Here is a 27,044-nt window from a genome sequence, read left to right as displayed (position 1 = left end):
AATTTGGAATAAATTCACAAACTAAAATGTTGTGGTGGCTCGTTTTTATTCATTCATACTTCAAAATTTCTATCTTCTACAAGAAACGTTCTTAAATATTTTTTCTCAATGAATATCCAGAAAATTCAACAAAAGACTACATTCGTCTTACGAATAGCTTCATAAAGAACCCGCTTCGTTTCAAGAAAATAACTTTTCTGCGTTTTAAGGAAATGTTACCTAATTCTTTTAAACGTCAGATTTAAATGAATGATTCTGACTGAAATATAACTCGTGCGTTATAGTTTCACAAAACTACTAATTCAAGATTTTTTTAGCGGGTTTTGCAAGTGTTTTGCAAGTTTACTTGGTGGTAGGGCTTTGTGCAAGCCCGTCTGGGTAGGTACCACCCACTCATCAGTTATTCTACCGCCAAATATCAGTACTCAGTATTGTTGTGTTCCGGTCTGAAGGGTGAGTGAGCCAGTGTAACTACAGGCACAAGGGACGTAACATCTTAGTTCCCAAGGTTGGTGGCACATTGACGATGTAAGGAATAGTTAATATTTCTTACAGCGTCATTGTCTATGGGTGATGGTGACCACTTACCATCAGGTGGCCCATATGCTCGTCCGCCAGACTACAACCATAAAAAAGTGGCTACGACAGGTGCAATTCTGCGGAAACGTCGACCAAAATAATAAAAGGAATTGCAGTACGGAGTACAATACTGATATCTAGTGGAAAGTCTTCAACTATTAGATGTATCTTTTACGTATAAATTGATTAGATTTTGTTTTTAAACTTTTAATATTATTGCTATTGTACATGTTTTAAGTAGTATATAAATTAATTTGTGTTACAACAATATTCTAATAACATGTATCTTACGTCGCAGTAACATTGCTACAAAAATCAGAGTTGGGCATTGGAACCCAACTTGGAAGTTAAAGGCTTCAAATTGGCTATTGGGGACACCATTGCAGTCATTTTTGTTTTACTTTTTTATTGTAATTTTATTTTGGATAATTTTTTTTATTTATAACGTCATGCAGACTCATCAAACTACTAAATTACAATCAAAAAACTCGGGTAATAGAGATATCAAGCTTAAAAAAAATCTATCAATTGAGTCGCTCAGACTTAGTGTGGTCAAATGGATTGGTGATTTTTTTTTTTAAATTAAGAAGGAATTAATAATAAAACGTATCATTTTCATATCAAGAAGAAATTTTGAAATTCCAGTGCTCCTGCTTTTCTGCTAATCAATGGTTGTGATGAAATTTCGCCTGACTCGCGCAGATTGCACGATGTTTTGCTTTTATTACCTTTCAAAACCAGAAATTTCGTTTAAGATCACGTTCAATTTGGAATAAATGAATAAATAACAGAAGTCTCATATACTTGATATAGCTTCGTATAAAATGCATTATAACCGATATGGTCGTAATTATCATCAACAATATAACTATGTAGAGCTCTGATGTTAAATTCGAATAAAAAATTAGCAGACACGACTACAGACTTTAAAGATCAGTCCTGTATGACGCCAGTTTGTAGTGGAAGATATTGGTTTTTACCGTCAAGAATATCTTCAAAACCGGTCGGAGTTTGGAAGTTAAATACTAAAAATGATCGCTCGGAAAGTACGTAGTGAGTAAGTCTTTAATATTGTACTTGCGGGACATTTATGTTAGAGCACACGCTTGTTACGTGAAGAGTTGCTAATTTTAAAACAGCACAAATCGTAGTTTTCTTTTAGTAACTTAAGACATTCTTAATTCAAAAGGAACGCGCGTAATTTGCATTCTAAAATTCCTAACAAATAATAAACACATTAAAAGAAGTAAAAAAGTCCTTTATTCTAAATATAGCGTTTGCGTGTATTTAATATGGCAATCGATGACGTTGCCTTGGCCTAGATAATTCAACGGTCATTTGTGATATGCAATGTAAAATAAAAACAAATTGAACTAGTTCCTCTTCGAAATTACACAGAACATTTTTATAGCAACAAAGCCTCATACATATATTCTTTTAAATCTTTGTTTCGAGATGTCTCAGTGGTTAGAACGCGTGCATCTTAATAGATGATTGTGGGTTGAAACTCATCTCGTGCTCGGCGGTGAAGGAAAACATTATGAGGAAGCCTGCATGTGTTTAATTTCATAGAAATTCTGCCACGTGTGTACTCCATCAAAGAGCATTTAAATAGTGTGGTGGAATGTGTTCCAAACTTTCTCCTCAAACAGCGAGGAGGCCTTAACCTGATAGCAAAAAAATACAGGCTGTTGTTGATTTGTTGAAATCTTTGTTAGTCACGTTTAAAGATCTGAAGTGTATCTTGCGTTCAAAAAATCCATAAAAAACTGCCTTCGTAATAAAGAGTATATTCCAACTTAAATATATTTGAAGGTATAAATATTTTTTTTACTTTCGTGCTTCGACTGAACCATGAATATTAATGAAATTAGTTCAATGATAATTTTCAAATCATAAATTCGTACAGGATTCAGTAATTAATTAGCGTTATAAACAATTCACGAAATCGAACTTTTAATTGCTAGTTAATTAAATAACTTTTTTAATTATATACATTTGATAACGGTTTACTTTCAACCGCAGCAATTTTTTTTTGTTATATATTCAATAGAAAACCTCAAAACTTGTGTATTTAAAAATAGGAATTTGTTTACTCATAAAAGATTCGATGGCCCACTTTCAAATGTATATGTCTCTCAATAATATTATGTTCAAGCCCCTCCTTTGTATTAAAACATATATCTATGTACATACCTATATTAATCATTTTGAACTTCTTATGGGAGGGTAAGACTACGTAACGTAACGCGTTACGACGCTACGTCTATCTCCAAGCTTCCCTATCTCTTATGCATGTTAAGCTTTAGATTATCTTAAGTTATCAAATCAAATCAAAATAAAAACTTTATTCAAACAGACAAAATTTACAAGCACTTTTGAATCGTCATTTTACAATCAAGTGAAGCTACCACCGGTTCGGAAAGTAGATTCTACCGAGAAGAACCGGCAAGAAACTCAGTAGATACTCTTTTTTATCACTTCTGTCAACCGTCCAGAGACACATAAATTTTATTCGAATTAAATTATATAACAGTAATATTATTAACAAAGAGGATGTAAGTCATTCGTAAATATAAACTGTGTTTATAAAATATTTAATAGCAACAATGAAAGCAGACAGCCTATGACAGGGCAAACTAGTGCATTTAAAACACGCTACTTAAAAGTAATACTAAAACTATTGTGACCACATTCTTATTTCGTCTAGGATTTCACATTATATTTATTAGCAAAGAGTTTTCAATATAATTTGTATAGAAACCTTTTTTTTAATTTTTAAATATTTATGTTGATATAGATAAAAGTACACATTTTAAAAATAGAAAAAAAAAGCAATATGAGACAACATGATACATACTTGTGTTATGGAAAATCAAAAGTAACGACGGTACCACAAACACCCAGACCCAAGACAACATAGAAAACTCGATAATCGACTCGGCTGGGAATCCAACCCGAATAATATTTATACTGTTTTTGAATTTACATTTAGATTAAATTAAACCATTATTTATGTAAATATATGTTTATAAAGACATTTTTTTATGTTTATTCTAAATTTATTGTTTACTATATAGTATATGTCTTCACATAGTTCGAAGATTATGTAATGCTGTATGTTAATTATTTTATAACATATTAAAATTATGTCTATTTAATATTGTATTCAATATATATTATTTCAATCCCAGAAAAACCTTACTAAAAAATTTAAACCTGTAAATGATATCCACACTTACGACATATTGAAATTTGGTGCATGTGTATAATTTTTTACATTAAATATATGTTTTTATTAATTAGTTTTTAAAGAAACTATATTCACAGACACTCTATTAAAAACTCACGCTATGTTGGCGAAATAACAAATTCATTGACGTCATAAGCTTAAGCTGCCAAGCGGGGAGGTTTAAGCTATCATAATATTATATAAATAATCAATACAAATTGTATGCAGAATTATATAAGAATAATAATAAAACACTTTATGTAATTTACAACGAATGTATAACCAACGCAGTGGTGGGCTAAAGCACGTGATATTGGTTTTCATAAGAATAACATAAAAGCAATTTCTACGTCGAAAATTAATGTTATATATCCTTCATATATAATTTTCGACATTTCTTAGAATAATATACAACCATAAGTACTAGTATTTTGATTGGTAATTGCCATATTATGACATAGTAACCGAAAACCGGGATCATTTGCTATATCAATCCAATTTTAGTAAACAGGACACGAGGCCACTTTTGTATTGAATTTATAAAGAAAATATAGAAAAGAATATTCTTAACAATTTCATAATAATATTAAAGATCGGACAAGAGGTTTTTGATAAAAATACTTCCACAAAAGAAACAAATTGTATTGATATGTATTACTGTAACATTTTCCTTTAAGCTTGTATGACTTTTGTAATAAAGACTAAAATATACATTAATGGGCTATCATATAATTGATACTAAAAATGAAGAAGTATTTTGAGGTCTTATAATATAAATCTTGGCTTATGAATTATGTCCTCTTCTTTCGAATTTCAAACCAATCATGTTAGAAAGAGACAAATCAATATTTAACTATTTATCCATTAAACAATTAAAGATAAAGCAAATCAACACTTCGAACTAAAAAATCAATGCTTATAAATGTCCCCTAGTAATCTATTTAATTTACGAAATAGATAACATCTTAAGTAATTATATGACTAGAACTTTTTTGTCAATTATTTTAATTTACTTACACATAACGTTTATTAAATATTATAACCTCTAATATATTGGATCTTGTGCTATGGAGTGTTAAATCTGATATTTTCCTAATTGAACAAGATTATTGCATTTTGTGTTCCAATCTTCAGGTCTGTCAACCATGCGATTCTTAAGAATCCCTAATGTCTTATTTGTGTATCAATTTTTTTTCTTAATAAAACAAATGATGATGATGATGATCATCAACAAGTCTTAATTACACAAACAATTACTTTTTCAGGTTGTGCAATGACGTAACGTCGAAGAGGAATCACACGCTGAAACCACGAGTTGTTTTGCCCGAGAACTATGTTAAAGGTAATATATATATAGTAATAAATATATAACAATATAATTATTGAAATTTTTACTCGAGGTCATTATAATTTGCGTCTTCAAAATTCGTATTGTGTCATTTTTATTTTACTAATGCTAACAAGAATTTCTTGCAATGTTTGTTAAACATTATTTATTCTTCATAATTAATTGTGTATGTTATTAGCATATTGGTAAACTTTTATTATGAAAGACAGTTAGCATATCAAACTGCTTCTGCAACATGTGCGCTTAAAATGCTTTCGTTATAATTAACTGAGATAATTCTATGTGATAAGTCCTGTGCTATAAGAGCAAATTTCAGGACAAATTCCTTACACAAATTCGTTACACTCCCCTCCCCCTTGCCGAATTAAGTCTAGCCCGACGCAACATAACATTTCGATATTGACGAAACTTAATTATATATTGTGTATATGTATAGTTTACAAGCATATCTACATAAAAATATATTACACATCTGTATAAGTAATATGACACTTGCTTCCAAAACTTTTAATCATTTTTTCGTTTAGTGACCTGATATTCATGCATAGATAGTATTTTGCTGTTACCTATTCTGCCGTCAAAAGAAAGGGAATCGCATCTGCCGATTTTTGCATTATTGTATCCGTGTCCTATTCGAAATTCGAAAAAAGAATATACATACATGATAGCAATTTTCATTTTTACCTACGAACTTCCATTTTCAAATACATTATCCGAAAGGACGCAACAACCATTCTTCTTTTAAAACGTCGTTTGAAAAGGCACTTTGATGAAAGTTTTACATCGGAATACACGATTTGTTTCAATTTTTTTCCAAAAGAATGTTAAGTTTATCAAAAATTATTATATATATTTACATAATATTCATCTAATATGACTTGCTAATGGATGTTATGCCAAGTTTTGAATTAAAAATTTTTGACGATTTTAACATTATTTTGGAAAAAAATTAGAAAATTTACTTTTTTATGAAATAGTCAACAATAGAATTATATTTAAAAAAGCGAAGCTAATCAACGTAATATATTCCTTTGAATGCAAGTAAATGTGCTCGAAAATTAGTACTTTTTTTTTAACCCAGGAAAGGGAGCGGCTACCCTTATTATAATCATAATATACATCGTTAAATTTTTCAGTACACGTTTAATCCCTAGAAAAATGTTAAAGTATTTTAAATTCACTTCTGTAAATAAACTTAGAAACGAGAAATGAAAGTAAATTGAAATTTAAAGGTTAGCTAGAGCGTGCATTCCTTTCGCCCGTCAAGATAATAAGATGTTATATGTTGCATGCTTTATACATGCGCTTAAAAGTATATAATTTTTAATGTAACTACGACTGTGAAAACTTGGAATGTTGGAAAAGTAATTTTAGAACATCTCATCACCGTTTTATTTAAATCGACTACTCAAAGGTTTCCTGAAACCAGCAATATGTAGTGTAGTCTGAGCTTTAGGATAATTATTTGTAATATTCCCTGATTTATACTTTATTTTCCAAAATATTTATATAGAAAGACATGGTTTTTATGACTGTGTCTTTGGAAAATATATATTGGTTCTGTATAACTTATACGGTTTCCTAATAATAAAAATAGGACAGATATAAATACAAACCTCAATAATAAATTGTCATTTTAATATATTACATACTTATTAAGGTCCTAAATGAAATATTTCTAATGTAAACAAGTGCTTAATTTGAGTAAGCTGTAAAAGAAAAGCAACTTTGTGTACCTATGAACAAAGTAAGAACCGTTCGTTCCATAAAATCATTATTGAAATAGTCTTTAAAATGTTACACAAATTACTTATTATTATGACTTGTAATATGTTTTATACAAGGTTACTTTTTTAATAAACTTGTTCTATATGCTTATCTAAATTGAAAAAAAAATAACTCTTTTCATAACTGCATACCTCAAAAGCCATTTCAATATTTATCTATATCTGACATAATTGAATGCATTTTATCTCCACAGACATATCTAGCCATTATAATTTTATGTTCTTTTATGTGCCTGCATACTTTTATCATAATTTAAGTTGGAAGAAGTTAATTAATAGTTCCATAAGTTCTCGATCAGCTTGTTAACTTTCGACTATTAAGCAAAGATCTCTTCTAAAGAAAGGGATTGAAAGTTATCCATTGCTGATCCAGTACGGCTTGGACCCACATACTAATGGGAGGGAATATTACCTGAACTACGAAAAGTTTTCACGTTTTCTTTCGCTACGGGTAATATGTATAAACATATATCAAGCACGTAAAAACCAAGTGCTTCTTTCCAAGACTTTAATACTAGTCCTTACGTTAAGACTTAAGATCCACCAGTTGTTGTTCTAAATTATTCAGTATTGGCAAACTTGAACAGAGAAGAATGTCATGGACTTTTTGTTTTCTAGTCATATTTCAATAGAAATGTCTTTCAGAAATCCGCCCACCTTCTCGTAAAGGTCAACCGGTCGTCGTTGAGTTCAGTATATACGTCGTGGACGTCAATTCTATTAACGTTGAAGACATGGACTTCAGGTATTTCTTTTCGATATCTATTTTTGTAAACCAAAACAGGGAAGACTTCTTGATGATTTTAAGTCTTTTAAACCATATAATATTTTAAGCATTCAAACTGGAACAGCAAGTTTTGCTATTTTCCCTTATTAATATTATTTAGTCCGTAACCATTAAGAGGTGGTTAACCTTCTTAAACTATTAATAAATGGTGGTGTTTGGTGAAAATCATCGATTAAGATGCACGCGTTCTAGCCACTGGGCCATCTCAGCTCATAAATATAAAATCACATCAATTACAAATGTAAAAAAAATGGTGAAAATTTATTTAAAATTAATTCTTGCTCCTTTACTTTTTAATAAAAAGAATTTTGTTTTTTTTTTTACACGGGACAAATTATTTGGTTTTAGAGTTGATATGTTTATAAGACAAACTTGGCGAGAGACTAGACTGCAGCTTCCAGAAGATATATTCGAGGAAGGCGACGACCACGTGACGTTGCCGCCAGAATTCTTCGACAATCTCTGGCATCCGGATCCTTACTTCCTAAATTCTAAAGTAACAGGTAAACTGATATTTGTTTGTCACTTGATATTATTAAACAAATACCCCTGACCTCGTCTTCTGTATGTATGTCCTCGATAAACTCCATAACTATTAAACAGACTAGTGGAGTTTTCACGAATAGATAGAGGGATTCATAAGAAAGGTTTAGGTATATAATTTACTAAGGTTTTTTTGTAAGTTGAAAAAGAACGAAAATTGTTAAACATGTTGGAAAAAAGCAACAAAAAATATATAAATAAAAGGTAAAAATATAAAAAAATAACTCATTTCCATCCGTGCGAAGCCAGGACTTATTTCATTTTTATTGCAGAATACTGTAACACCGAAAAGAAATAAAATTGTTTATGTTACATAGTTTCTTAAATTTTAAGTTATAATTCTAACAACTCAAGGTTAGATTAAGAAATTAAAAATAAGGTCGAAATAAAGTATCGGTTAGAATTTTTATATTATATCGTAAGTACTAATGAATGTGACCGTGAACTTTCAGTACTTACAAATACTTATATTTATTAGTACAATTAGGAAGTTTATATAGCTCACTAAAAACCGGTCAAATGCAAGCCATTCGTGTTGAGAGGGCTTCATATGATTATGACAGTAAAAAAGAAGAATATGATTTCGCATAGAGCTTTAAGAGCATAAGAGAGCTTTTAAGTTTAAATTTGGAATATGTGCTTTTCGTATCATTTCGTTTATATATTACCTTTCGTATTTTTATTTCTAATTTATACTTCATTAGGAATAACCTCTGAAATCAGAAATACTGTATTAAATAAGACTAAAATAAAGTCTGCATTACAACTTCATAAGACTTTAACCATTTTTGTTTGTCAGATGTAGAGGATAAAGGTGGTGGACAGACAAATCGAAACTAATGTGCTCAATAAAATCTTGGTATTTTAATTTAGGAAAAACTAAATAAAATATTATAGTTCAACTAAGCTGAGTTATCGGTCTTATGTTTTAAAGCCAATAATTTCAGCAAATATTTTATTTTAGGAGGAGCATGCCACTTTTGTCACCAATCAGCTGGTACGATATTTGGTCCCTTTTTATTTTTGATATCTCACTTAAATGAAGGAGCACCTAACATTGACACTTTCACCGTTTTTGAATATTCGATTTCAATAAATATTTTACTGACTATTATATTGTATGTATTTTTCATCATTTCATTCGAAATTATAATATATAATGGATAATATATTTCATTACATCAGTGTGACAAAATATTAATGTATTAGCGCTAAATATTCCTTATCATGAATCTAGCGCGATTATATTTTAAATACACTCAGCTTGGATGAACGATCTCTTTCATTTATTTTAACGATATTAACGTTTCAAAGAAATTGCATTTCTCATAAGCACTGGATTAGTTACAAAAATGCAAAGTCAAATTATTCGCAAAATTTAATTTAAACACGAATTGCTTCACTATGCAACTGTACAGTTTTTATAATCTTCAGGATTTAAATTTCAATGATTGGTTTGATTGAATCACAAAATGCAAAAATGATTATGTAATATTTCTTTTTCCTTCTTTTGTATTTGTTTTAACCGGTTATTTGACTTACGTTTTCAGAAATAGCCGAATTGACGCACAAATTCTCGTCGGTAACCTTATACAGAAATCAGACGGTGAGGTACGCCGCGAGAATGCACGCAATCATCGCCTGCCAAATGGAATTTCAACTCTATCCCATGGACATACAGTCCTGTCCGATTTACATCGAAAGTTGTTAGTGGTTTTTGTTTAACTAATTAAGTAAAGTATACCGAGTCGTCGAGCTCACTTAATAGTTTTAAGTCACGTGTATTCAAAAGATTACATTTATACCTTATTTTTTAAATAAAAAACAGTGGCCAATCAACTTTGGTGATCCAAATACATTACTAAAAAAAAAATCCTCAACAAAGCATTTCTTTTGTTAAGGCTTGAAAGAAGATGTGTAAAAATAAACAAATTTCTAATACGATATTATGGCAATAGATAAAATCGTAAAAATTAAACGTCCTTACAATACCAATGAGCTTCGTTATAAGTTATCATAACAAATAATTGCTCTGGCTTAGTTACAAACTTAATATTCCTGATGGTAACCAATCACCACCGACTATTAGAAATATCAACCAATGGGACATGCCCATTCTCCACCAACCTTGGTATCCAAAACTTTATGTCCATTGTGCAATATTAACTTTTTGCTGCTTCATGGTAGAATTAGTACCGAGTGTTGTCCCAGACGGGGTAAATAATAAACACGTCAGAAAAACTGTTGTAGCATATCGGGTCTATAAATAATTGGATTAATTATTTCACAGTTTCGTACAGCAATCAAAAGGTGAGATTTAAATGGAGCGACGCAGGTGTCACTATCAATCCTGAACTAAAGTTGCTGCAATATCACATTGGTGAGCCTTTACGGTTGGAAGAAACTAATGGATACATGATTGACAAAGACGGTAAGTTCATTGTATTTTCAAGTAGTTTAGGTATTTCTAACATTAATAATACTCTCATATAAATAAGAAAAAGAGTAATCGCGAAATGAAATATGAAGTTTACACGTAACTTTAATTTTTATTTGTATAAAATGTAATTTAAGTCTGTTCATCATTTTTTGTTAGACAACGTTCATCCAAGGATAGTTTGTTTATTTTTATTTCGTTTTGAGTAAGTACTCTCATTAATTAATTTTACGAATCGATATGATGATACGACACAAAATTATCGTTATATTTCATGACATCTGAATACAAATAAAATATTACAGCGAATAGAAGATTACATTTCTTAACTGAATCAAATATGATTTAAAAAAAATCAGATGAGTTTATTTGTCAGTTCTTCTCACGTCCGACTATTAATTTCCGAACTGGTGGTAGACATTGGTAAATCAGTAAGCAAGTGTAACACTTGTATATTGAATAAACGTTTTGGACTTTGACTTTGACTGTCCTTAATTAATGTTACGTATTTTCTTATTTACAGGAAACTACTCAAGATTAGTGGTGTACTTCAGATTTGAACGACAAATTGGCCACCATCTCATCCAAACCTTCGCACCATCTTCTCTTGTTGTTATGTTATCCTGGTTCAGCTTCTGGCTGGACTTGGATGCAATTCCCGGCCGAGTCACCTTACTGGTCACATGCATGTTGACACTTGTGACTATGTTCACAGGGCTCAGAGCTGATATACCACCAGTTGCTTATGTAAAGGTAAAGATAATTTAGCTAATAAAATCTAAATACAAAATTGCTATCTTTACTCGTACTAATTTTAATGTTGAGCGAAATGTACAGCTTAATAAATGAAACAAAGTATTTAAAAATAGAACCAATTTCAAATGAAGGTACGAAAAACACACAGATTTCAGCTTGCGTGTATTCTCAAACTAAAAACATGAACATATTTCAAAGAAAGAAAATGAAAACGGTGACTTCGTAATAAAAAAATGTCTTCGCAATAAAAGTCCGTTGCATAGATGAATCATTTTAATTTGTTTAAAATGTAAATATTTAGAAGCGATTATATTTTCAGGCTCTTGACCTTTGGATGGCTGGATGTATGATGTTCGTCTTTGCCGCTCTCGGAGAGTTCGTGGTGGTTAAGGTGTTAGATAAGCAATACCAAATGAATAAATCCAAAGCGCAAGAATCCATGCCAAGAATAATACCAGTGGTCAGTATTAAAAACTCGATATAATAATTGTATTTAATATTTGTAGAAACTTTAATAGTTTTATAATTACTATATTTAAAAAATATAATTTCATTAACTTTTTTAATAAAAATAGTCTCATGGTCATTTTTTCCGTAACCTAACATGTTCCATGACTTGATATTGTGTCGGGATGCAACAACAACAACAGCCTGTAAATTCCCACTGCTGGGCTAAAGGCCTCCTCTCCCTTTGAGGAGAAGGTTTGGAACATATTCCACCACGCTGTTCCAATGGGGGTTGGTGGAATACACATGAGGCAGAATTTCTATGAAATTTGTCACATGCAGGTTTCCGAACAATATTTTCCTTCACCGCTGAGCACGAGATGAATTATAAAGACAAATTAAGCACAAGAATCAGCGTTGCTTGCCTGGATTTGAACCCGCAATCATCGGTTGAGATGCACGCGTTCTAACCACTGGGCCATCTAGACTCTGTGTCGGGATATCGTGTCGAAAATTATGAAAATCTCACAACTATCAAAAGTTCTTATATAATACTATCGACCCGTTCCAGCTTCGTACGAATACTTGATATGTATCTTTATAGTGTAACCAAATTACATACAATAATTACAAATTTCAATCTACGTGTTATTCTGATGACTGATGAACCTAAACAACTGTCAAATTTCATCCCAAACCGTTCAGTAGTCTTTTCGTGAAAGAGTAATAAATAAACATCCATACTAAAAAACTTGCGTATTTATAATATAAGTAGGATTATATGTGTGATTTTAAAATGTTTCGTTATTCCAATAGCGTCTAAATGGCGAGAAAGGATCCTGTGGAACGGTCGCCGCGTGGGAGGGAAGTGCTGTCCGATGTAGGAAGGTGGACCTCACATCGCCTACGTCTCCCCCCGCTACAACACCCGCAGTGCACCCTGCCCCAGGTGCACCCACACATCTGGTCGGCGTTGAGAGGAGACAAAGCATATTACAGGTGGGACGGAATTGTCTTTAAGCATTGAAATAGAATATAGTAGATATTATCTTTTATGTACCGCTTATTAAAAAGGCCATTTTTTTTACTATCCATATATTCCAATGCAATATAGGTTAACTTCATCCCATTCGAAAAAATAACGCTTTCTATAATATCCTATTTGAATATTTATATGAGTCAGCATAATATATTTAAACAATGGTATTAATATAATATATGATAATCATAGTCTCAGGCCATACATTTGCCTGGTGTCGCCTTTGCCTGTAATTACTGCAACAATCAAATTTCTGATCCAAAGGTTAATTATTATTTTAATGGATTTATTTTGCGTGAATAATAATACAAATATTACTCAGGCGTTCGATTTTTAATCTACTTTTATTATTTATGAACTATTATTTAAAATACATATCAATTTGTCATACTTGCTAGCACCAATAAACTTTTTTAAACATTTGCCAAGCTGATAACTAAATTTTATTGAATAAAAAAACAGACTATCAGAAGCTCGGAATATAATTCATAAATATTATATTGTTACTAATTCTTACAAAATCACTTCATAATACTATTGAGATTAATAATATTTAGAAATTAATATTGTTCTGTCAAAACAATATATTGATATTTAATATACGTTTAACAGTGTAATATTAATTTAAGATATAGTTCTGCTAAAGGCCACCTGATACTTGACGAGCTACATAGATGAGTGGCTGCTAGGACGGAGTAAAGTGAGCTGTTAATATTACTTAAACTAATATAATGTCATAATATAATATAATAATGAATATATATAGTTCAAGATTTTTTTTTAATTGAGCAGATTTATAACAGTATATTAAATGTGTACATTAATTGTGTTGTTGGAACAATTGAGAAATCCGACTTAATAACTATAATCTATAAGCAAATCATATATCCCTATAATGTATACTTTTATAAAAAAAAACAATCTCTGATAATAAAAGAGCAAGTTACTTGAAAAAACTGAAGCATATAAAATCCATAAGGATTTCAACTCGACTTTAAATTAATTTTTCTAAAAATATTTTTGTAGATGACTTTTCACTTTATAGTTCAGCTATAGTTATACTAGTTGATTAGGATCAACGATCGTTAGTTGTGTAACTTAAATAATGGCATATATTGCGAACTTAAGTGTTCTAATTATACGAATAATACCACTGCAGTTAAAATCTAATCTGATTTCTGTATCTAGTGCAGTATCAGTTACATTAAAAAATTGTAATTATATCGTTTTGATTTTGACTACGCCAATCTTATCCAACTATGCAGGATATATTTTAGCGTACATAGGTGCACTCTCTATTGCCATTTCTCGATATTTAGATAGGAAGGCAAACACGCAAAAGGCCAGCACAATCGGAAAGAGTTCAAGCGCTAGGCAAACTTCATTCCGAGGCGCGCGAGTGTAGGCCTCCATCTTCCAGCCTCCGGATTACTACTAGAATTTTTTGCCATTATCTTTATGGGCCCTAATTAAGGCTTGGACCTCGAGATGTGGTCTTCTTTCGAGCCATTAGCCAACTTAACATTGTACAATGTTTATTCAAATACATATTGTAATTTCTAAGGCGAAATCAAAAACTTACATTATGTAGCTCTTACACTGTAAGTTTTACATACTTAGAACCTAAGTTGCCTTAGTTATATTAACCTTAGTTACTTACAACCGTAGACAAAAAAAACGGCGAAAGAAAGTCAACAGGATATTTTTATACTTTGGTTTGTAATGTAATGAATAAGGCTGAAGGGGCTTCTATTTATCATTTTCAAATAATATAATATAACATAACATGCAAACTTTTTCTTGGATTACCTTCTTGTAAGACAGTAAATATAACAAAAGAGTTACATTTTATATAATCTGGTAACAAAGGTTACATTTTGAACTCATTCGGGTATTGTTATATATTCTTTTCAGTTTCTTTAAAAAGTAATAAAAATCTTAGCTGACAATATGACATTTAATAGAAATAATTCCAACATCGGTGGCACAGCTAGGCGGATAAAAGATCCTAAACCCCGTTTATTTTAATATTGCTTAATAACAATTTGCAATGTACGAGCATTATATTAGTATTGCTAGAGAGATAAAATTAAGAGGCTTCAAATTAATTTATTTTTAATATATTCTTCTCAGAAGCTCCTATTTCCGCTTCTGTTTGATGTTAGGTAGTATATAAACCTGGACCTTAGAATCTGTGATTTTAGGCAGTAATCGAACGTAACAACCTATACATATTATTAGTTTGATACTGCAATTATGTAGTTTATGCAAATATAAATAGCCTTTTTAAATATAGAATATTAAAAATGGATATTTGTATTTCAATTGTTTCCTATTTAACAGTTAAAATATTTTGCTATTAATTATTGACAGGCGTATTTCAATTGAAATCTATTGTGCTAAATTAAATTAATTACACTAATATCATAAAGCGAAATTTTATTTTATTTATATTTTTTAAATAAAACAAACAGCTCTGTATTCATTGTAAAAATTATTTATGTTAATCAAAATAAATAGAAAATTTGTAATTTCCAAATAAAAACAATACATATTTATATTATTTATTATAACAATAAACTTTTATCATATTATACATTAAAACTAGAATCTGTACTATAAACAACTCTTTGTTTTGAAGTAAATACAAAAAAAATAAAAACACATTTTTTGCGGACAGTAAAGTCGAATTTCTCGTGTTATCTCTTCTACAATGTGTATGTATAATACAAATAAACCTATCGCTTCTCTATTTATTAATAAGTACTGCATTAAAATCTGTTGCGTAGTTTAAAAGAACTAAATGTACAGACAGCGGGAAGTGTTTTATAAGACGAAGAAGACAAGTTTTGTTTGTAATTTTCACTCTAAAACAGTTTTTGGAACTTCAGAACGTTCGCATGTATAATACGTTAATGTGTTTCATATTTGTTGAGGTGTAATTCATATGCAGTATATTATACACAGTTGAAGAATTTACGGTCCAAATTTCAGTTGAATTGGAGCGAACAAAAACCATAAGAAATAAATTACACGAAACTCCGTATGTTACATTTATAATGAGATTTTATAGATTTAAAAATTGTTTACAGAATTTTTCATAGAAGACTCACTGTACCCATTTTTTCATGTTTAAGGGGCATACGTAACTACAACTGCTTACTTTGATTGACATGGTATAAATCTTTATCAAAATAAATTATACATTAATCTATTCAGCATTGTTTATAGTTTTTCATTGTTCATAGCATATGTTTTGGATATCAAGCAAATTTTTTTAAGCTCCTGAAAAGTATGCCGATATTAGCATATACGTTAAATTGGCTGACGAATGACATTGGTTAAAAATTCTGTATTTTTCTTACAAAAACAATACAGCTGATTAACAATTGGTAATTATAATATACGAAATAATATCACACTGGATTGGATAGGCTGATTGAGTATCAAAACTTTTGTAATTTAAGACAAACTATGCCCCAAGGAAGGTCAGAGGTCATTAGACCGTTTTATCTAAGCTATTCGAACTATTAGGTAAAATTGGCACTTACAGTAAACAATGTTTGTACGAAAAAAATATGGCCCATATATTATAACGTGCATAACTCACACAACAAAACACAACGTATGGGATACACAAAAAAGTTCGAATGTAAGGGGAACAAAAATATACTGTAGTTCTAAATTTGGAATTCAATAACACAATGCTTGCATTGATTGTTTTTTTTTAATACAGCCAATAACTCCAAATTATACAGCCAGAATAGTTCAAATATTAAGACAGTTTTTAATAAATAAACTCACATCCACATTTTATATTATTGAAAACTTTCAATGTAACCTTCCAAATATGTCCAGCAATCTGTCGCTCGAGACTTATTCGAATAGTCTTCAAACTTACCCGTTGTTCAACTGACCCGTGCACCAGTTAGCTATTGTAACTTGGTTGAACCATTTCCGAACGTTTGTGGTTTGCGGTGCACCATAATTCAACGAATCCTCGTAACAAGTTAAATGCCTTTAAAACGAATGGAACGCAAACAAAGAAACATTAATTTTAACCTATTTAATTAAAACTATTTTACACTAAGCAATGTAGACAAGGCTACATTTGAAACTTCTTTAACAGATAATCATCAGCTAACAGACAGTTTTAATTCTTCTAGATATGTTGATGTAAAATGAGTTCGATTTTACTATATTATTATTCTACTTGGTATTAGATACCATATGTTTATTTTAATCAACCCGCATTGAAACACCGCAATGGAATAAATAAAAAATTTAACAAAAAGAAAAACCGACTTCAAAGAAAACACTATTTTAAAACCAATAAATATGCACTAAAAAGTAATAAAATTAATTGCGTATTCAACATATTTTTTAGTCCTCCTAAGTAAAATGAAATGAAAAATATTAGACTACTTAAAAGTCGATTTACGATTATATAACGTAGTTATAGTTATTGTTATATTTGTTATTATTATGTTAATGTTATATTTACAGACGAATTGATAACCTCCTCCTTTTTGAAGTCGGTTGATGAATGTAAAAACAAAAAAAAAATCTGGCCATTAATCATAAGTAGGACATTTGCAGACGATATATTTTTATTGCAACTTTAAAATAACTGTAAAGTGTAAAATACTCAATAACTATAAGTATTGATGTGCTAGGTATGCACAGAAGTACAATTATTTTCAAAGAACAAATGTTTAATAAATCGTTTACGTTTTTCGATGTAGATGAATAATAAATATAATTCACTCACATTTTTATTACGCACGTTTGTTTTGAACTTCAATAAAAACGTAAAAGGGACTGTATTTTGCATTTGTGATTTTGTCACGTACGTCTTCTAAAGGAAATATTTATATTTTGTTTCCATACGCAAATAACCCTTAAAACATTTTTTTTCTAATATTAGTAGGCTGACATGCAAATTGGCTGACGCATTGACTATATTAGAAAAATTAATCATGAAATCACCAATGCGAAAAAAACCTTAGGAACTAACGACCTCCGTGGTCGAGAAGTGTGTACACCGGTTTTCACTCCACGCCACTCCGAGGTCCCGGGATTGATTCCCGGCCGATACAATGTAGAATATCATTAATTTTCTATGTTGACTTGGGTGTGGGTGGTGGTTGTGGTACCGTCGTTACTTCTGACCTTCCATAACAAAAGTGCTTTAGCTACTTACATTGGGATCAGAGTAATGTATGTAATGTTGTCTCATATTATTATCTGAATTATCTCTGAATTATCTATGTCGACAGTTATGGCTCACTCCCCTTCAAACTGGAAGGCAATACTAAGTATGATGATGGATGAAGATGGTTGAATGGCTTGCACAATTTCTTATCATCATAAATATTTATTTTATGTATAATATCACTTGTCGTCATTTTTTACATTTATAATGATGACTGTAACTCATTCAACATCAATCAATCATTATCAGTTGATAATGATCAACATGAAGTCGTATTCTGGTCGACGTCAATCACAGCTACCATTTATAGTAGATTAGCCAACCTTTACTCTTAATATCTAAGAGGATGTTAATATAAAACGATTGAAATAACTTCAGATGCAAAACCAATGGCATAACGTTATTTTTGAGCTGAGACGACCCAGTGGTTAGAACACGTGCATCTTAACCGATGATTGCTGGTTCAAACATAAGCAAGCACCACTGTATATTCATGTGCTTAATTTGTGTTTATAATTCATCGAGCTCGGTGGTGAATGAAAATTTTGTGAGGAAACCTGCATGTGTCTAACTTTCCTAGATATTCTGGGACATGTGTATTCCGCAAACCGACATCGGAACAGCGTAGTGGAATGTGTTCCAAACCTTCTCCTCAAAGGGAGCGGAGTCCTTTGCCCAGCTCTCGGGAATTTAGAGGCTGTTATTGTTGTTGTAACGTGCTTTCGAAAATTCCGATTCTGCAGGCTATTGAGTTCTTAACTTCTCCATTCATCATTGTTTATATTAAACGAAATTATCGCATCTGTTAAAACTTTATCAAAGGTGAACACAATATAGGCCCAACGCGGTATTACATTATGGAAGTTTAACAAATTTTTATTACTTTCTTGTAACGTTACAAACAAAAAACCGTCCGTCCCATTTCAGTTTTATTCTGTATCAAATGAACCCCAAAAAAATTTCTTCTTTGTGGAAAATTTCAATTAAAATGTTAGAATCTTTTATTATTTATTTTTCCTGCATAAAGCAAACCATTATCAAATTAATACTTTCAACACACACATGCAACACATGCAACAAACAAAACTTAATTTTGTTTTAACTTACAACAATTTCTATTAATTAATTAGAAATAAAATATACTGCATTAGTATATACCGTCTTCGTCTTCAGGAGACAAAATTATTATTAATTTAATTAAATGTTTATGAATATATTTATTAAACATATCGTAGAATATCATACAAACATTAAAATAATTTCAAAGATAAATTACAATATAATATTAATTTTCAAAACTTAGTCTAGAATTTGTGTATGTAACTAATAATGCAAATACAGACAGAAGCAAAAGGCGAAAAGTACTTAATAACTAAATTAATCAGACAATACAAACAAAAAATTCAACAGACGAGATATTAAAACTAAATAAAAATTACAACAATGAGCATAGAATCAGACAAACGTAAATACATTTCCAAAAAATATGTGTGTGGCTTGACTAAGACCCTTCTCCAAGTTTAAATGATATTATATAATAATTAGTGATTTACCAAGCATCTGAACAAAGACGCATTGAAACATAAAATTCAAATAACATATTTGATACAAGCAATTACAAATTATATATGTACTTTTATGTATGTACGAAAAAATATTAATGATTTCATGAGAAAATGTGATACTCATAACATTGGTACAAGGAACAAACACAAACTTGTTACTCCTGTTACTCGACTGCGTAGAGTCAGTAACTCCTTTGTGGGGCAATGTATACGGTTTTACAACAGGATCCCAGAAAGCGTTCAAAATGCCTCTGTTGCCAAATTTAAAAAAATTATTAAGGAACGCTTGTGTGCAAAAGGTTATTATACAATTAATGAGTTTATGATCGATAGCACACCTTGGGAATGAAACGATCGCCTCCTGGCTATTTCATCTCATATTAAATTGTTTATTTATATAATACATAAGACAAACCAAAAAAAAACCCGCTGAGTTTCTTTCGCCGGTTCTTCTCAGGTCAGGGTATTTTCTTTCCGAACCGGTGGTAGTGTTTCAATTGACCATCAATAAGAAAGTGTAATGCTTCTATATTGAATAAAGTTATTTGAGTTTGAGTATAATCAAAATTAAAGTATACATCATTCAAGTAGGCATTCAGTTTTACAAGCACTTTTAATTGTCGTTTAACAACTATTTTAAGTGAATTTACCACCATAATATGCCTTCTAGACCAATGTATTTTTTACAAAACATTTAAATTTATGAAACGGCAAAGTTAAAAATGTCTGTGGAATTTTATTGATAATAATGGCTTACTATAAAATTATCTCCATTTCAGGTTGCTTGGCTAGACGCTGACACAGGTCAAGAAAGAGTGCTGTGGCGTGAGATCGACAAGCTATCCAGGGTTGTATTTCCAGCGTTATTCCTTCTTTTCGTCACCATGTACTGGCCGGTTCTTCTGCTGAAAACTAAAGCTTCATCATAACATTATATGCCTGTTTATAAGGGCGTTAGGTGGTGGCATGAATAAAAATAATTATCTATTGTATTAAAAAGAATATTAGAAAAGTAAAGAGAAAAAAAATTAGATAGAATAGAAAATAAATCATTTGAATGATAGCTAGTATAGAGAGATAACCTCTTCTCAATCATTACATACAGCTTATCAACTACATCAGCTAGTTCCACATTTAAAAGTGGAAGAATTAATTCTTAAAATGCGATATTAGTCATCATTACTTTACATAAAAAATAAAAATAAAATGACTATCAAAATAATTACTTTATTCCAATAGATTATTTTTGAATTGTCACGTTACTTGTTTTTGGATTATAGAATTTGAAAATGGAGAATCTAGAAAAAACTCATAATTGAAATAAATGGTGCTTTAGGATGAGAAAATTGAGTAAACATCAGATATAAATCAAGCAATAGATACTTTACTGATTTTATATAATGCCGACCGACTAGCGCTGTTATAGCAAACTTATATTTAGTGTTGATCTAGTAGTTACAAGTTTGATTCCCATTAGAGTTGCAGATAGTGAAAAGCAATTACATTGATGAGACTTGTGATCGTTCGTTTGAACTATTAAGAAAGGACTAGTCTAACTTCAATTTTGGTTTAATTATTATTTAATTGACTGAAAAATTGTTCGAATGAACATGGATTCAATGTTGTCTAATGAACATCAAGCAAGAATCTAATCGTGAGTATTTGAAATAGTATCAACTTGATAAAATTATGTAATACTGAATTCCGAACTAGGTTCATGAAGAAAGAAGATAAGGTAAAACGCTTTGAGTAAACATTTTCTATAGTGTTTTCTATTCATAGGTTCATATAGAGCAACATGCTATGATAAAAACCGTGCGTGTACAATTGAAACGGTTCAATCAATTAACATTTATAAGAAATCAAAGTCAGAAAGGCACAGAATATCTTAAACCACGATTATTGGTTCCAATGATGATAAAAAATTAAAAAAAATATGAGACAACATCACATACATTACTCTAATCCCAATGTATGTAGCTAAAGCACTGTATTTTGAAAAATCAGAAAAAAGCGACGGTACCAAAATGATACTTCAGCAGATATGAAATAAAAATGAATATATTAAAGATAGAATGAATTAGACAGTTTTATTATGAAACTACTAATGCGTGCAATTATAAATCCATCGAATATTAGCTATGACAATACAAAATGAAGTTAGTATAGAAAATTACTTCAAATACATTTGCTGTATAAAATGAACATGATAAAAAGGATACTGATATGACGTGAGTGTCAAAGCGTGGCGTACATTAGTGGATCAAGCTAGAACCACTAGCATAGAACGAAATTTACATATAGTATATACGAAATAAACATATAGAGCTACATTAACCGCGACGTCATATAAAAGATATAAGATAAGTCAAGGAAGTAGGTACTTCAACTGGCCTTGATGGTATCAATCAGTCTGACCGAAAAAAAACTGTTATAAATCACAATGCATACAAGATGATCGATAAATTTAATATACATTTAAAAATTTGTCACCGTGATGTTAAATAATTTGTCAGTCATATTTTATTTGACGTGAATAGGTACAAAGAGCAATAGTTACGAAATACTTGAATTCTAAACATTCTCAGTTAGAATGGAATGAAATAATTACTGGTCCTTTCAAACATTCAGTGACGTATCCCCACCATACCTTGGGTTTAGAATGTGCGTCAATCCTTAACCACCTGTAGTGTGGGGATATCAAGGTCTCCCGATTTGTACACTTTAATTTATCACCATCGCCATACTGGCAAAAGCCGCTCCGGTTCCCTGTGTAAGCACAAACGGATAGACATAATTGTCAAAAATATTTTTAACGTCTGTATTGACAATATTATGTATTGATTATTATTAAATAATATCATGTCATAACGTCATGACATTACTGTTTCAAACATTAGCTCATAATATTTTTCGATAAATTCCGTGTGATACGCTTTTATCTTATTTGTAACAAGTAACAGAATAAGAAGTATATTAGTAGAAAGATCAGCATTGCTATTCTGTAAGAACTCACTTCGTATCTCACATGAAATATTGATAATCGCTCCCTCACTCGGAGCATTCGCTTGTAATGCCACAGTGTAGAATCGTTTTTGAGCATTCGACCAGTTATAATATCAGACAAATTGTCTATCGTTACTGGTTGAGCACATTAATGCTCAGTTTTTCGTACTCACTTATGTAATACTCGAATCTGAACTCGAATCTGAATCGCAAACGAATGCTCCCGATCTGGGAGCTGGCAGGAGCTGATATCTTCAATGATATTAATACTTTTTTCAATGTTACATATAATTTATTGACGTTTCACGATTGTTTTCTGCATTGAGTTTAGAGTTTGTTCTACCAGAATAGCTTTTAGCCCAATAGAGCTTTTATTATTAACGTAATAAGGTCCACTTTCATGCCTTATTTTGTGTAGAAGATTTTAGATATTAAAATATTACATTACGATATGAAATATGTGACAGAAAATTTTGCTTTTGATATTTATTATATAGACGATAGTAAACATATACTTATATATATAAAGATATCAGGATAAATGTTGAGTTCGAAGTAATTAACTATAAAAATGTAAGTAATTTGCTTTAAATGTTCTTCGAACGTTTTAAGAATTCAATCCTTTTAATAGCAACTAGATAGGAAGGCGCACATTACATTCTGAATCACCTCTTTTTTTAAAAAAGAACAGCATTCGTTTGTTACGTTGTACAAAGTAATGCCTTCGTAATGAAAATCTTTTTGTATTTATTTTAAGTACTTTTTGATCATCTATGCAACGAATGACTTAAAATTTGATGTATTGTTATTGATTGTTGGTGACTCCTTTTATAATTTAATAAAACTAATAATTGACTAATAGTATTACAGTTGAAGCATACCATTTATCGGTACAGTGATTTAACGAGATAATTTTGACGTGCACAAAAATTTTTGATCATTGTTAAAAATTAAATACAGTACAAATTAATTAATTATTCTTTTTAATAATGTGATAATACATTCTCTTAACAAATATGTAACAATGTATGTAATGTTCTTATAAATTGAAACTAGAAAACGCTTGTTATAAAATAGGATTTTAATTTTGTTTCTTCGTTCGATAAAATATCATAAATTTGTTAATTAAAGTAGTTTTTCTAACACTTATCTTTAGTTTCTGTTAATATGATATTTTGTATCTGTATGTTTAAAAAGTCCGAGAACTGTTACTATTTTATAATTCTATTAATTCAGCATAAAGTTAGTTCTGCAATATCACTCAGCTTTAATTAATTGTGATAGTTTGTATCATATTGTATAGTATTTACGTCGTTACTAAATTTTATTAGTTAATAAGTAAAGGGCAGCGCACATTGAAGATTTAGGTTAATACGACTAAATGGGCTAATTGAAAAAAGGAATACTTATTAATATCTTAATGCTATTTATTACATATAATTATACATACATAATTTAAACAATATGTTAGCACATAAACGATCAACAATGTGCGGGTCATATTATAGTTATGGCAGGAAAGATTTAATTTTATAAGGCACGTATATATTGAGGCAATGACTGGCGACAACGTCATAGGACAGACAGACGGCTTTGTTAAGTGTTAGGCGTTCTGTATTTAAAATCCAGTGCTATTCATTGCCGGAGTGGGGGGGGCAACTCTGTTATTTGTACATATAGTACGACACGACTTAGATGTAGGTAGCATCGGTGAATTCGTAAAACCGATCACACCCGAATTAAGTACGCTATCCCAAATTATCAATATTTATTTCTTATGTTAATATGATCTTTACGCAAACGTAATAACTTGTAATATCGTATGACCTAATATATTCGTCAATTTGAGACGTCGATTTACATTCAGTTGCTTTTTCGGATTGAACTGACTAATCTATAGCAACGAATAGCGTCGAATAGCGTGATTGGTAGCTATTTCGTTTGGTTGTGTGAATCGACAATAATCGATTTTATTGAATTTACCGATGCTACATCTGAGTTGTGTCGCACTATACATATGTATGTACAGCATTTGTGTTTTAACAGCACGATCCAGATTACTTTTTGAGGACTATCCGTCGACAGTCATTGTCTCAATAACCTGCTTATATTCAAGCGTTTATATATAGATTGTTATTATTAATTTTAGTTATAAGACTGCTTTGTTAATTAATGTGATTAGCACAAAAAAGTGAGAATGTGATATGTTCTGTAAGTTTTCAACATTATGTTATTTACGGTGGATGTACACACTCGCTGAGACATTTGTGACGGTGGCTGGGTACAACAATAGGCGAATCTTTGTTAACTTAGATATTTAAGAGGACTTACAAAGTGTTATTTGTATATAACAATATAATATGGCTTCGCTGATGATCGCTGTGAAATTTCATTTTCCTTCGTTAATTAATTTGACATTTAAACTTTGATACTAGACGCAGTGAATGTATTATTAGCACCTATAGAAGTCAGCAGGACCCCTGCCACCGCTTATATGCGTCAGAGCAAATGTATACAGACCAAAAATATCTCACAAATATATTTTATTTATTATAGTTTTTTAGAATTCTATTATTAATTTGAGTTATGATTTAGTAAATAATTAAAAATAAAAATTGTAAAAGATGTAATAGTTCAAATTACCTTATATACGTATAACATTTATTCCATATAAATTAATTTGATACAATGATTGGTAAATTGGGAAATAGTTTCCATTTAAGATTTAATTTTTTAATCACCCAATTCGATTTTCAAATAAATTTAATTATTATACGATAGTTTGAAATATATATTTTATATTTGTCGGTTAGTTCTTAATTTTACTAATGCATAATTTTGCTTAAATCATTGGATTAATGCTTTAGGGACCTATAAATGTTGTTTAGGGGGTGAGTTGTTAAATAATGTTGCGTCTTATTCTTTCGAATTAAAAATCAATGATGATAGACAGAGAAATCCGTGTATAACCAAACACCGGCTAAACAACGATTATAAATAAGGCCAAAAAAGTTTTAGATAAGTATAAGTGTAAGATATCTTGTTTCCAAAGTTTGTTATTTATTTTCTTTGATATTTCTTAGAAGAATTAAAAGTATTGAAACGATTAAAATTATTGTTTCATTTTGGGATTCCATTCTATTTGTAAAAAAATTGAGCAGATACAAAAAATATATTATATGTTTTGTTTTCATACTAAAGGAATATTTAGTATTATACATATTATATTTTAAATGTTGAAAAAGAGTAACTACTGAGTTTCTTGCCGGTTCTTTTCGGTAGAATCTACTTTTTGAACCGGTGGTAGCTTCACTTAATTGTAAAATGACGATTCAAAAGTGCTTGTAAAAGCCTACCTGAATAAAGTTTATTTTGATTTTGATTAAAGAAAGAAACGAAAATTATTTTCATATTCAACTAATTTTAGAGATAGATGTAGCTTTGTGCAAGACGTAGACCTAAATAGGTATTGTATGATGATGATTGTATCCCAATTATACAAACGTAACGCAAAACAACGATACTCAGTATTGTTTTTTTTTCCAGTTTGCAGGGTAAGACAGTGTAAAATTTAAGTAATTATGACAGTGCAAGTATTTATAAGGGAATATTGAACATCAGGTGGACACATCTAACAATTCTGCGTTTTTAAGGAGTCGTGTGCTATCTATACTATCATTGTATTAGTCATGCGACTTCTGTCTAAAAATCTCATTTCTGTTTATTTATTCAATACTTGTTCATGTTTATCATTTATTTTATTTGTTTGAAGCCCTGACATCTGCCGATTCGTTCAATAACAAATGATCATTACGTGGACGTGTTCTGTTTTATCGTAAGTATCAATAAATCGTACGAAAATATCCAAAATAAATGTGTTTTGTACATTTCAATGAAGAGCAAGGAATAAGGATTTGAATATGTAATTTATTATAAAATTTGGTATATAATACAACAAAAAAAACAACAAACAACAACAGATTGTATGTTTCCCACTACAGGAAAAGAAGGTTTGGAAGATATTCAACCACACTGTTCCAATGCAGATTGGTGGAATATACATGTAACAGAATTTCTATGAAATACGACACATGCAGGTTTCCTCGCGATGTTTTCCTTCACCGCCGAGTACGAGATGAATTATAAACACAAACCAAGCACATAAATTTTCAGCGGTGTTTGCCTAGGATTGAACCCGCGATCATTAGTCAACATGCACGCATTCTAAGCATTGGGCCATCTCGGCTTTATAATAAGATTGGGTCACACTCAGTGGAAAAGGTTTCCATATCTATCGAAAATG

At 30.4% G+C, this 27,044-nt stretch overlaps 1 protein-coding gene across 2 annotated transcripts in view; it reads left to right on the top strand.

Annotated features, from left to right (window-relative positions):
- Window positions 1-25,847, top strand: part of LOC124544315 (glycine receptor subunit alphaZ1) — a 37,264-nt gene extending 11,417 nt beyond the window's left edge. Inside the window, exons 3-12 of one of the 2 annotated variants that reach the window (XM_047122811.1) lie at window positions 5,077-5,153; window positions 7,592-7,691; window positions 8,082-8,236; window positions 9,241-9,273; window positions 9,827-9,982; window positions 10,567-10,707; window positions 11,237-11,466; window positions 11,789-11,929; window positions 12,733-12,915; window positions 20,515-25,847. In XM_047122811.1, coding sequence (XP_046978767.1) covers window positions 5,077-5,153; window positions 7,592-7,691; window positions 8,082-8,236; window positions 9,241-9,273; window positions 9,827-9,982; window positions 10,567-10,707; window positions 11,237-11,466; window positions 11,789-11,929; window positions 12,733-12,915; window positions 20,515-20,664 — 1,366 coding nt within the window. In that variant the 3' untranslated portion in view covers window positions 20,665-25,847. The remainder of the gene's footprint in view (window positions 1-5,076; window positions 5,154-7,591; window positions 7,692-8,081; window positions 8,237-9,240; window positions 9,274-9,826; window positions 9,983-10,566; window positions 10,708-11,236; window positions 11,467-11,788; window positions 11,930-12,732; window positions 12,916-20,514) is intronic. The other variant, XM_047122813.1, reaches the window with a different exon arrangement.
- The last annotated feature ends 1,197 nt before the right edge of the window (window positions 25,848-27,044 follow it).

The sequence above is a fragment of the Vanessa cardui genome, chromosome 4 (genome assembly GCF_905220365.1).
Source record: "Vanessa cardui chromosome 4, ilVanCard2.1, whole genome shotgun sequence".
In the NCBI taxonomy this organism is placed as follows: Eukaryota; Metazoa; Arthropoda; class Insecta; order Lepidoptera; family Nymphalidae; genus Vanessa; species Vanessa cardui.
Note: the sequence above shows the minus strand (reverse complement) of the source record. Positions and strands in the feature narration are given on the sequence as shown.